Source organism: Cotesia glomerata, linkage group LG4, assembly GCF_020080835.1.
Source record: "Cotesia glomerata isolate CgM1 linkage group LG4, MPM_Cglom_v2.3, whole genome shotgun sequence".
Classification (NCBI taxonomy): domain Eukaryota; kingdom Metazoa; phylum Arthropoda; class Insecta; order Hymenoptera; family Braconidae; genus Cotesia; species Cotesia glomerata.
The window spans coordinates 14,168,496-14,181,605 of NC_058161.1; the positions used below are offsets into that span (position 1 = coordinate 14,168,496).

The 13,110-nt window shown below is 33.9% G+C and overlaps 1 protein-coding gene across 1 annotated transcript; it reads right to left on the reverse strand.

Annotated features, from left to right (window-relative positions):
• Nucleotides 1–2,617: 2,617 nt before the first annotated feature.
• Nucleotides 2,618–11,108, reverse strand: LOC123263270 (proton-coupled amino acid transporter-like protein CG1139). The gene is made up of 4 exons (XM_044725881.1): nt 7,490–11,108; nt 6,602–7,214; nt 5,234–5,597; nt 2,618–4,063 (listed from the first exon to the last, which is right to left on the reverse strand). The coding sequence occupies exons 1-4, from the start codon at nt 7,564–7,566 to the stop codon at nt 3,822–3,824; spliced, it is 1,296 nt and encodes a 431-aa protein (XP_044581816.1). The 5' UTR covers nt 7,567–11,108; the 3' UTR covers nt 2,618–3,821.
• Between the last annotated feature and the right edge of the window lie 2,002 nt (nt 11,109–13,110).

Consider the following 13,110-nt stretch of genomic DNA (forward strand, 5'->3'; position numbering starts at 1 on the left):
ATTTTTCTTTATTATCCAAGAGCAGGAAATTAATTCCCTAAATCTAATCCTAACCCTTTCTAAATCAATATTTTTCTATCAATTACCCCAACTTCCAATTAGAGCCATCAATCTTACCAATCTCCAAGATTCTCCCGAAAATCAGGATCTGCTCCAAAAAATAATGATTGATATTCCCAATCGTAATATATATATATCTAAATCTATATAAATTAAATGATCCACGGTACTCGAGACGAATTTGGTTCAGATGTCCCTGACGAATTCCCAACAAAAGTGACATCTCAACTGGACTATTGTTATACATATATAAATGGTCACGCCTACTTTACCATTTTGTCGTTATAATGATAATAATTGTTAATATTCGTCATAAAAGAGTGAAGGATTTTCCACGGTAGGCAGGAGAGATCCCTGTTTAAATAAAAAAAAGGGCTAGAGAGGGGGAAAGTGTTTATTATTAGCATAAAACATCAAGTGTCATATATAATAGGATTATACAACGTTGACGGGCGATTAATTCGGCGCCTAATGTAAGCGTGTGTCTATTTCACGTGTCTGATCAACTGTGAGTCATTTATTTACATTTTAATAAACAGTGTAGTGTCACTTGAAAGTTTATAAGGGGATTTTAGAAAATATTTTGAGGTAGGAGGATTTTTTTCGGAGAAAAAAGAACGATTTTTGAGGTTTTAAAGCTTTGGAGTGGGGGGTGTGAAGACTGCAAGTCGCTTACCGATATTTTTGAAAAGTGCCGATCTTTTGGGAGATTTAAGGCCGGAGGGGTCACTGTAAACGATCTAGCGAAAAAAAAGCGCCGATTTCTATATCAGATCGGTAACTAACCGGTTTTTTTGGATCAGTAGCACTTTCAGGGTTTTGGAGGCGGATTCTGGGGCAATGGTTAGTTACGGGAAAATTGTAAGAGACCTTTTTTGTTGAAAAGGAAATTTCCTACAACTTTTGTTCGAAACTTTTTTTTGTATTTTCAATAGTTTATAACTTATCGGCGTTTGAAGTTTTTAAAATGATCCAGAATTTACAAGTCTTATACCGATATTTTTGAAACCTGCCGATCTTTTGGTACATTAGGGTCCAGAGTGGTTAATAGAACCGATTTATCGAGAAAAAAGTGCCGATTTCTATATCAGATTCGTAGTTACAACCGATTTTGTAGGATAATGATGTAAAAATGCATTATCGAAAATTGTTATGAGTTATGATGAATCGGCATTGAATTTATACAACAAATCGGTGTGATAAATGGAAAAATCTAAAGCTAGAGAAGTTTGGATGTTTAATTATGAAGGAAAAAAATTAAATTATAAATATGTGGGTGGTATGAAAGTACAGATGTTGACGCGTGTTATCGAAGCTCGCAGGCGGGCATCAATGTGTGCAAAATGTACGGCGGGAATTCATATGTAGGGGGTGGGAATGCCACTAACTTGTGGGTGGTGGGTAGTCATGACGACCGCAGCGACCAATCAACCGGAAGTAACGTTACGCGAGATAACTCTACATCCAATCAGCTCTAGGAAGCTGCTTCTGAAAAATATAGGGTGCGAATAACTAGACTTGTTTTTATTTTTAGATTAGATTTAATTAGTTTTTCACAGAATATTATTTTTTATAGACTAATAATAATAAGATTAGACCGTGAAAATGAGGAAACTATTTTCCGGAAAATTTTTAAAAGTTTAAGTCCGGGGTTAGTATTACCGGAAAATTATAACTTTTCTTTCAGCGCCTCGGCAGTCCTTCTTTTTCACGCCGTAGTTTTGCACCGGCTAGCGCTAAAAATACAATCGAAGACTCTACGTGCGCCCTATTGAACCCTTTACACGGAAAAGTTTTCCTTTCGCCGAAAAAAAAATTTCCTACCCGGAAAAATCGCAGTCAAAATTGACAACTCCGGAAAATAAAAAATTTTCATAAAACTTTTTTTTCAAAACCCTATAACTTTTTTTCTATCAGCCCTAAAAATACCAACCAAAGAGGAAAATGATCCTCAGAGTATCCTCTTTGACCATCCGTTAGCCACTTGGCTCTAAAAAATTTTCCTCTTGCTCTTTTCAGCGCCCCCATTTTCAACCCTCCCAAATTCGACCTTGAAAAATCTTTTTCCCTCTGTAGTTTTCCAACCGCTTGCTCTAAAAATTCGACCGACCACTCTACTTTCTCCTCTTTGAACCTTCTAGAGCTTCTTGCCCTCATTTTTCCCCTAAAAAATTTTCGGACCCCTAAAATCACCCTTACATCCAAAAAATCCTTGAAATCCTTGAAAATTATCACTTTTTTCGGGAAAAAACGGGATTTTTTCTAAAAAATTTATAATAATAAAAAAAGATAGTTATTCTCAATAATTTAGTGACACGTAACGTAGCGAATAAGAACAAACGAAGCGTGTAAAGTGTCGCGTATAATGAAGCCTCCGTAAATTTAAACGCGACATAATTCCGGGGATGCTTCTCTCTGGGTATATTTCCCCCTTCTCTTTATGCGTGTGCTCACTCCACGGTCTCAACATGTATATATACCCAGTCGTATAGTCACCCCATGTCTTTAAGGTCGTTTATATTTTTTTACGAGGGTGATAATAATTTTTTTTTTTTTGAACAATAAACCGATAAAATATTGTGAGATTAATCTTTTCGCGCGTTAATCCTTTATTGAAAGGCTATTTTTCTCTTCTAACACACCCGGCCCTCTTCGCTGTGTTGAGGACAGCTAACTGAGGGCTGAGAGAGGTGGAACCACCCTCAGATCTTCACGGTAGAGTATTACGAAGCCAGTCTTGCAGACTCGAGATAAGACCCGCCGGCAGACACTCTAAGAAATGGCTGAGGAGACTCCGCGTGGCGATGACAACCTACTAAATCTGGCTATATACAACCCTGGTTTAAGACCCCTGGCTAATCTTCCTCGCGCATGAAAATTTTTATGAGAAAATCCCTTTTTCCCGGAAAAAGTGATAATTTTCAAGGATTTCAAGGATTTTTTGGCTTTTAGGGTGATTTAAGGGGTCGGAAAATTTTTTAGGGAAAAAATGAGGGCAAGAGGCTCTAGACGGTTTAAAGAGGAGGAAGAAGAGTGGTTGGTCGAATTTTGAGAGCAAGCGGTTGGAAAACTACAGAGGGAAAAAGATTTTCCAAGGTCGAATTTGGGAGGGTTGAAAATGGGGGCGCTGAAAAGAGCAAGAGGAAAATTTTTTAGAGCCAAGTGGCTAACGGACGGTCAAAGAGGATACTCTGAGGATCATTTTCCTCTTTGGTTGGTATTTTTAGGGTTGATAGAAAAAAAGTTATAGGGTTTTGAAAAAAAAGTTTTATGAAAATTTTTTATTTTCCGGAGTTGTCAATTTTGACTGCGATTTTTCCGGGTAGGAAATTTTTTTTTCGGCGAAAGGAAAACTTTTCCGTGTAGAGGGTTCAATAGGGCGCACGTAGAGTCTTCGATCGTATTTTTAGCGCTTGCTGGTGCAAAACTACGGCGTGAAAAAGTACTGCCGAGGCGCTGAAAGAAAAGTTTTAATTTTCCGGTAATTTTAACCTCGGACAAACTTTTTAAAATTTTCCGGAAAATATTTTCCTTATTTTCACGGTCTATATATATGTGAAGTTAGTAATTTTTTTTTCTTTTTTTTACTTTTTATTCTTTTATTACAAAAGTATTACACAAAGCGTTACAAAAAAAAAGCAACTGGTCCATGAAGTAGCAATTAGCGAGCGTTTAGCCGCACGTGCCTCACGCGTAATTACTCGGTATCTTAAAGCCGCACGTGCACGCTCGCTCTAAAAATCAAAAGAACGGAATTGTAACTATTCCTTTAGGTAATCAATCATAGATTTAACGCTGGATATCATTCCGAGGATCATCGCAAGAGTTCCGAGGATTAAGAAAACTATGCTCAGCACCAATTTCCACTTAAAACGGCCGAATTCTCCGTAGTGGCTGATCATGTAGACCATCACCGGGATGATGAAACCCAAGGTGGCGACGCACAGCGCACCCACGAAGCTGGCAAAGACGTGCAGTTGAGGAATTGACGCCGCAAGGATACCTAAAAGGATTTTATTTTTATCACTTATGCTCTGCACTATAAAGATATCTTATAGATTTTTTTTAGGTGCAGGAAAATAAAATTTAATATCAAAATTATCTAATTTACATTTAAAAAAAAAATTTTTTTTTTATTTTTTAATTAAAAAAAAAAATGTAAATTTAGTGTCTGGAAAAAATTTTAATTCTGTACATGGAAAAATTTGGGGAATTTACATTAAAAATTTAAATTTGGAAAATGAAATTAATTTTTGAATTTACATGGAAAAAATGTAAATTTAGTGTATGGAAAAAATGTAAATTTTCATGCATGGAAAAAATGGTTGAATTTACGTTAAAATGTCAATTTTGAATGTAAAATAAATCTTTGAATTTACATAAAAAAAAATGTAAATTTATAATGCAAAATTAATTTTTGAATTTAGATGTAAAAAATGTAAACTTACTGCATGAAAAAAATTGCTAAATTTACATTTAAAATATAATTTTCAAATGTAGAGTTAATTTTTTAATTTACACGGAAAAAATGTAAACTTAATGCATGGAAAAAATGGTTGAATTTACATTAAAAGTGTAAATTTAGAATGTAAAATTAATTTTTTAATTTACATAGATAAAAATGTAAATTTAATGCATGGAAAAAATGTAAATTCAGAAAATACAAAAACTATTAAATTTTAATTAAAAATCTAAATTTAGTGCATGGAAAAATTGTTAAATTTACATAATTAAAATGTAAATTTATTGCATAGAGAAAAGGTAAACTTGAAGCATAACAATTTTGTAAAATTTACATTAAAAAAATGTAAATTTAACACTTTAATAAAACGTTCATATTTACACGGAAAAAATGTAAACTTACTTCGTGGAAAAAGTGTAAACTTACTTTTTAAAAAAACACTTAAATTTACATAAAAAATGTAAATTTAGTGCATAGAAAAATTGTTAAATTTACAAAATTAAAATGTAAATTGAGAAAGTAGTAAAAATTGTTGAATTTACATAAAAAAATGTAAGTTTAGTCCATGGAAAAAATGTAACTTATCGCATGAAAATTTTCTAAAATTTACATTTAAAAAATTTAAATTTAATGCATGGAAAAATTGTTAAATTTACATAAAAAAAAATAAAAACTTCTAAATTAATTTTTCCTGTGTAAAAATAGACTTACAAGTAAGTAGCGTAACTGAGACCCTAATCAAGATGCTCCATAGAAAAGGTGTGCCTCTCAAAAATCCGTCTTGAATCGAGCGAACCGCATAGTCCTTGTAAAGAATGGAAATTGGAAGGTAGCATTGCAGTCCGTAGCTGAAAAATATCGCCAAAGCTTGGACCCCCAAAGCAATTCCTGTCACCGTGTCTAGTATCGGGTGATTCTGGACGAAGTTTCCGGTTACTGAGCTTCCGTATTTTGCGTAGCCGACTATTCCGACCGACAAATGCAGCAGGATCAGGAATCCCATACCCCAGTTCAGGACTCCACACATGCGGGTGAAGTGTCTTGGCCTTTGCATGTCTTGTTGGATTGCCAGAACCTATAGGAGGATAAAGAGAAACAGAAGGGAAGAAAGAAGGGGTTAGAAGAAGTTTGAGAGGATTAAATTGTGATTTTAATGGGAAAAATTGGGAAATTTGGAGATTTTTTAGGTTTACTGACCTGGCTTGACCCTTTATTTTCAGTTATTTTAAAGTTTCTATAGCTCATTTCACGCGAAATTTAGTCCTTTAAAAAGTTTAAATGAAAATTTTTCCAAAAAAATTTATTTAAGGTGAATAGATCACGATTTAAGCCCCAAAAACGTAAAATTTAAGGAAAAAAAGGTACTTTTGAGCTTTACTTACCCATTTTACCCCTTAATTATAATTAAATTTCACTTAATTATAGCTCATTCTACACAGAATTTAGTCCTCTAGAAGATTAAGAAAAAAAATTTCGAAAAAAGTTTCATATACCCCAAATAGATCACGATTGAAACCCAAAAGAGTCAATTTTTACAAAATAAAGATACTTTTTAACTTTAATGACCCATTTTACCCCTAAATATTGATAAAATTTAACTTTATTATACCTCATTTTACGCATAATTAAATCTTCTAGAAGGCTCATAAAAAATTTTTCAAAAAATATTTTATTTACCCCAAATAGATCACGATTCAAACCCCAAAACTCCAAAATATTGGTAAATAACCTACTTTTTATAGTCACTAACCCATTTTACCCCTAATTTTGATGAAATTTTACTATATTATACCTCATTTTACGCAGAATTAAATCCTCTAGAAGACTCCTAAAAAATTAAAAAAACAAAAAAATTATTTACCCTAAATAGATCACGATTTAAACCCCAAAACTCCAAAATATTAATAAATAACCTATTTTTTGTTTTCACTAACCCATTTTACCCCTTAATTTTGATTAAATTTAACATTATTATACCTCATTTTACGTAGAAATAAATTCTATAGAATATTTTCAAAAAATTTTAAAGAAAAATCCCCAATTTCCCCCAAAAAATCCCATTTTAAATTAAAAACTTACCAAAGCCGGCGACGAAAGTGCAAAAAAAACAGTCCCTAGAAACTTAGGATACTTCCGATAGTCCTTCTGAAAAAAAACCCAGTCACTTTCAGCCTTGACAACGGCATAAGCAACTCCAATAAAAGCAGCAACAACAATCAGGACATTTCCAATGATAGCAACCGGAGCAATGGCGTTCAATCCTCTGATCATATTAAGCAGCAAAAACAGGGGAAACAAAATCAACGAATAATACGCAAGTCCGACAGTCTTTCCTTGATCCACAAGATCCTGGATGATTCCACTGACGAAGATGATGTAGACCGCGCCAATTCCGATGTAGCAGATCAGCATGATGATGTCGATGACCAACCTAGCAGTGTTAGTAGAAAGTCTTCCCCTGGCCACTGTCGCAGCGACGATTTGGTCATACGGAATGGCCCGCCGCCGCTGCTCAGTACACAATCGGCTGTGTGTTATCACCAACAAATGCAGAGCTACGGTTATCAACACACCCATCAGGAGAGTCCCGACGACCCCTAAGATCATCCCGACACTCGCAAAAGCATATGGCATCGCAAACAACCCGGCCCCGGCTGCGCTTTTCACTAAATTCATGAACGAGCCAAAGTCCCTGGAGGAAAAAAGCTCGATTATTTCCTTCCCCTTAATTCTAATCAACTAACCAGTAACATTTTTGTGCTCTCCGGGAAATTTCCGGTAATTTGAATACTCACAAGCCTAGGTTGCCGTTGTTGTAACACATGTGCGTCGTGTGTGACACACACACAAAAATGACAGCTTGTAGGCCATGTGGGTATTCAATCAACGCGGAATGACTCAAGGAACACAAAAATATAATTACTTTTTTAAAAAAGTGATTTAGGAAAAAAAATGGCGGGTACTTACGAGAGGTACTTTTTATTCGCGTCCCTGCGGTAAGGATCGAAGGGCTCTTCGCCATTGGCACGCTCAACCTCGGTCATTTTTTATTAATATAAACTGAAGTCACTTACAAGTAATTGGTAATTAGCGATTAACTTCAGTTTAGTTGATTAAATATTTAAAAAAAAAAAAAAATTATAATAAAGAAATAAACAAAGGCTTGAGTGACTCTAACCTTATTTATTTTTATAAAAATTATACCTGGGATAAATTATCTTATTAGGTGATTAAGGATGCGTTAATTCGTCCCGACCCTTACGATGGGTGACAAAAGGAAAAAAGGAGAAAATTTACCCCTTTACGGATAACTGAAGATGGTTAAGAAAGGACTTACTGACCGAGTTATGGACTAAGGGAGCCGATTTATCCCGAGGGACGTATTTATATCCTAAGGGATCGAGAGGGTGTGTTTGATTTGAAGAAATCTTGGAAAAAAGGAGTGTTGAGGGTTTAAATGGAATTTTTTTGGGGAAGGAAATTTTTTAGAGAGAAATTGAAGGTAGGAGGTTGCAGGGCGGAAAATTTCCTATTAATTAAAGGTTAGAAAATATTTTTTTATTATTAGAAGGTGTTTTTGAGGTTTAAATGGTATTTTTTCGGGGAAGGAAAATTTTTGGAGGAAAATTAAGGGCGGGAAATTTACTATCGGATTGTAGTCAGAAAATATTTTTTTTAGGGTTAGAAGAAAATTTATGGAGATTTAAAGGAAATTTTAAGGTGTTTTTTTGAGTTTTTAGGGAGTTTTTGGGTTTAAATGGGATTTTTTTGGGGAAGGAAATTTGTTTGAAGAAAAATAAGGGCAGGAAATTGTAGAGCGGGAAATTTTCTAGCGATTGGTAATCAGAAAATATTTTTTTTAGGATTAGAAGAAAAGTTATGGGGTTTAGAAAATTTTTTAAGGTGTTTTTTGAGTTTTTGGATTTAAATGGGATTTTTTTGGGCAAGAAAATTTTTTTGAGGAAAAATTAAGGCGGAAAATTGTAGAGAGGAAAATTTCCTATCGAATGATGGTTAGAAAATATTTTTTTTGGGGTTAGAAAAAAAGTTATGGCTTTTAGAAAATGTTTGAAGGTGTTTTTCGGAGTTTTTTTGGGTTTTTGAGATTTAAATGGAATTTTTTTAGGGAAGGAAATTTTTTTTAAGAAAAATAAGGGCAGGAAATTGTAGGAAGGAAAATTTCCTAACGAATAATGGTTAGAAAATATTTTTTTTGGGGTTAGAAAAAAAGTTATGGGTTATAGAAAATGTTTGAAGGTGTTTTTTGGAATTTTTTGGGTTTAAATGGGTTTTTTTTGGTAAAGGAAATTTTTTTAAAGAAAATTAACCCATGAACCTTTTAGTCTATGATCTTGGAGGCAAGATGGGTCACAATAAAATATTTTAGGTCAATAAAAAAGCGATTATCTGATGGTGAATTCTAAATATTGTCACCGGTGGAAGCAATGATGAAATAATAACAATAGATATTACATCTAGTATTATAAAAATGGGTTTTTTCACGGGGGATTTAGTAGTTGGACGTCGGTTAACCCAGCGGGTGTACCGCGGACGGTTCGGCGGACACATTCACGGGACTCGCTCGACTCGATAATAATCGGCAGCCATTCATTGGATTATTCCCGATTGAGCATTAAGAAATACAGTGCCTTATATATATTATATTATATATATGAACTTGAATTAACGCCGCGTATTCCATTGGGAAGCATCATCTCAAGTGTAAACACTGCGTGCGATTAAGGCACATTTTAGTCACATTTTATCCGAGCCCCATGACGTCTTTCCAGTTCACTATATGTATGTCTTTCTATCTTTCTCTTTCTTTGCAGACCCAGATGGCTCAATTAATCCCGAATCGTCATCTTTTCATCAAAATATTGTTTTATAGTAGTAATTATTCTTTTTTTAATAAATATTTTGGTAAAGTTGATGAATAAAACTAATTTTTGAAGATCCTTCATTTCGTCCAAATACCCAAACTTAATTTTATCAAAAACCATCAATTCGATTAATTTCAAATTTTATATCGTAATTCATTACATTAAACCCCTTCAAAAAAACCTTAGTTCATTGAAAAGTGACCATTAGTTTCTTAAAAAACTGCAAAAAACGGAATTTTTGTGGATATCCTTCATTTCGTCCAAAAACCCAAACTTAATTTTCTCCAAAAATATTAGCTTGATCAATTGCCAAATTTATATCGTAATTTCTTGCATAAAATTCTTTTAAAAAAACTTTAGTTCATCCAAATCTGACCATTAGTTCCTTAAAAAACTGCAAAAAATGGAATTTTTGTGGATATCCTTCATTTCGTCCAAAAACCCAAACTTAATTTTCTCAAAAAATATTAACTCGATTAACTGCCAAATTTATATCGTAATTTCTTACATGAAACTCTTCTGAAAAAACTTTATTTCATTAAAATCTGACCATTAGTTCCTTAAAAAACGACATTTTTTTGGATATCCTAAATTTCGTCCAAAAATTCAAAGTTAGTTTATTTAAAAATGGCTTTTTCGATTGATTCCAAATTCGGTATCTCAATTTCTCGCATAAAACCTTTTTAAAAAAACTTTGATTCGTTTAAAACTGACAATTAGTTCCTTAAACAACTTAAAAAACGCAATTTCGAAGATATCCACAGAAAAGCGAATTTTCTTCCTAAAACATAGCTCTTCTGGCGTGCTCCCTCCGTGAGCAAAGTCCTCTTATAAAACAGTTGGGAACCTGCAAGTGAGTGACACCTCGCCCGCGGGCCTTCCTCACAAACGAATCCGCGGTTGGCTTTGAAGCAATCTGTTAGTAGGTAGCAACTATGATTATGATTTGTGGGTTTATAGAGTGAATTTAATTCAATAATTCAAATAGCAAGTATTTTATCCCGACATATTGAGCAGGCGAGTGGTTTAACGATTCATCCACCCAACTGGGTCTGTTTGCCGACACGTTTGGGTTCGCGCACATTTTTGAGGATCGTTTTCGGATTCACTGAATCGTTAAGGATCCTTTAGCTCGTGCTAAAGTTGCTGCCGGACACGCCTCGGGACAACTAATTCTGTTTTTATTTTTTTCACCCCTTCTCCCTTCCCCTTCCCCTTAAACTTTTTCTTTAGTGGCTCCTTCAACAGAATATTAGGCACCCCGATGACTTGACATTCGAATGCACCGAGGAATATCAACATTATTGACGGCGGGATTCGCTTTATGCGCTTAGCTTTGATATCACCTTTCTTCTTTTATTTCTTTTTCGAATCTTCCGAGTCAAGGACCGTCCATTGTCCCATTATTCGACACACATATCGAACCAGATGTTTTCGAGGTTTTATTTATCCTACTGCCAATGGATGACTTAATAGTACAAATGAATCTTTGGTGAGGCTTTTTTTCTACCAACCATTTCGTCACTGGACTCATAACGCGGAATAATTTAATGACCGCCACCGTTACCTCACGAGCCGACTTTTTTAACGACAATTAAAACCCATAAACTATGCTAATCTATTTTGTTTAGTGTTGTCATTATGCCAGTGATTAGAATTATTTTGGATACCTAAAAAATCATAAAAAAATATGCATTTTTTTGCGAACCAATTGTTGAAGTTTTGTAAAATGAGGTTTTTTTTTTTAAATTTCTATACAAGAAATTAAGATACAAAGTTTGAAATTATTAAAAAAAATAGTTTTTGAGGATATTAAGTTTGGGTTTTTGGAAGAAATGAAGGATATCCAAAAAAAATTTCATTTTTTGCAGTTTTTTAAGAAACTAACGGTCAGATTTGAATCAACTAAAGTTTTTTTGAAAGAGTTTTATGCAAGAAATTGAGATACTAAGCTGAAAATTAATCAAGCAAGCCGTTTTTGAGAAAATTAAGTTTGGGTTTTTGGACGAAATGAAGGATATCCGAAAAAATTTCGTTTTTTGCAATTTTTTAAGGAACTAATGGTCAGATTTGGATAAACTAAAGTTTTTTTAATAGAGTTTTATGCAAGAAATTACGATATAAATTTAGCAATTAATCGAGTTAATATTTTTTGAGAAAATTAAGTTTGGGTTTTTCGACGAAATGAAGGATATCTTCAAAAATTTCATTTTTTGCAATTTTTTGAGGAACTAATGGTCAGATTTTAATGAACTAAAGTTTTTTTGAAACGGGTTTATGTAATAAATTACAATATAAATTTGGCAAACAATCGAGCTAATAATTTTTGAGAAAATTAAGTTTGGGTTTTTGGACGAAATGAAGGATATCTTCAAAAATTTCATTTTTTGCAGTTTTCTAAGGAACTAATTGTCAGATTTGAATGAACTAAAATTTTTTTAAACAAGTGCCACTAAAGAAATCCACGTGAGAAATTGCAAACCGATCGAATGAAGAGTTTTCAAAAAAATCCTTCTATTCTAAATCCTAACACAAAAAGAGATAAATGAATCTCTATTAAAAATTCGCACAAAGGACCTTCAGCTCCAGCTCCCGTCATCAATTTAATAACATATCCAACAGAAAAAGGTGGTTTGCATTTTTTTTCAGTCGAATGCTTAAAATGATGCTTTTGGCACCGCAATTTAGTTGCCGGCGTTTGAGCATATGAAACCTCTGGTACAGGTTTAATCCGCGTCCGCATCCAGATAGAGGATATGATACCATACAGCACAGAGGAGTATCCTCTCGGACACATATCACGGCTTCTGTATAACAAGCTTTAACCAGTACGTATTCACGAGAGTGTGAAAATGTTTTGCAATTTCGAAATTAGGCGTGGGTTTCGGTAAAAGCACAACCGCACACTCTCTCTACACCAACGCGGCCCGTTGTCGGCAGAGTATACAGCCAACACACCAGTTACCCACCCCCCTTACCCCACAAAAGCGGATTCAAACGTTTTATTAATAACCAAAAGAACCAAAAACAACTATTTAAAAAGGAGAAATATTATTCGTCTAAAATCGAGGAAATATTTTCATACTTTTTCGCGAATGAGCTTTCATGCTTGAATTAAACTTGCGGTTTATACAAATACTGCTCGGGAATTATTGAAGTTTTTTTTTTTTTTTTTTAAGTGATAGCAAGTGCAAGGGGAGGATATTTTGAAATTTAGGGTATCGATTTTTGAGGAGCCGCAGCACCTCCCCTCAATTCTTGGGCACAATAACCCCAAACTACCAAGAAATCCACCCTGCAATCATATTATACCGAGTCAAACGTTCTCAAGAGCTGACAATGGGGAAGGCGTTTCTCAGGACAATAAAAAATATATATATTGAATTCAATTGCATTCCTGTTTTATCTCCCACTGCCAGGCAACTGTATTTAGACCCTGAGAAGATTTTTCACCGAGCTACGTTTGTTCAAAAAAATTTTTTTTTTCATTTTCGAAGTATGAAAATTTGAATTTCAAGGACTTGGTTCTAATTTTTGAGTCTTATCTTTATTTTGTTGTGAAATGAAGTTAAAAAGTTATCTAAGCTGGAATAAAAATCCAAGTTCTTGAAAATGCTGAAAAAAAATTTTTTTCAAGGTATCAATTCAAACGAAATCTAAAATTGAATTTTTTTTCAAAAACGGCTTGCTAGAACAATTTTTAAC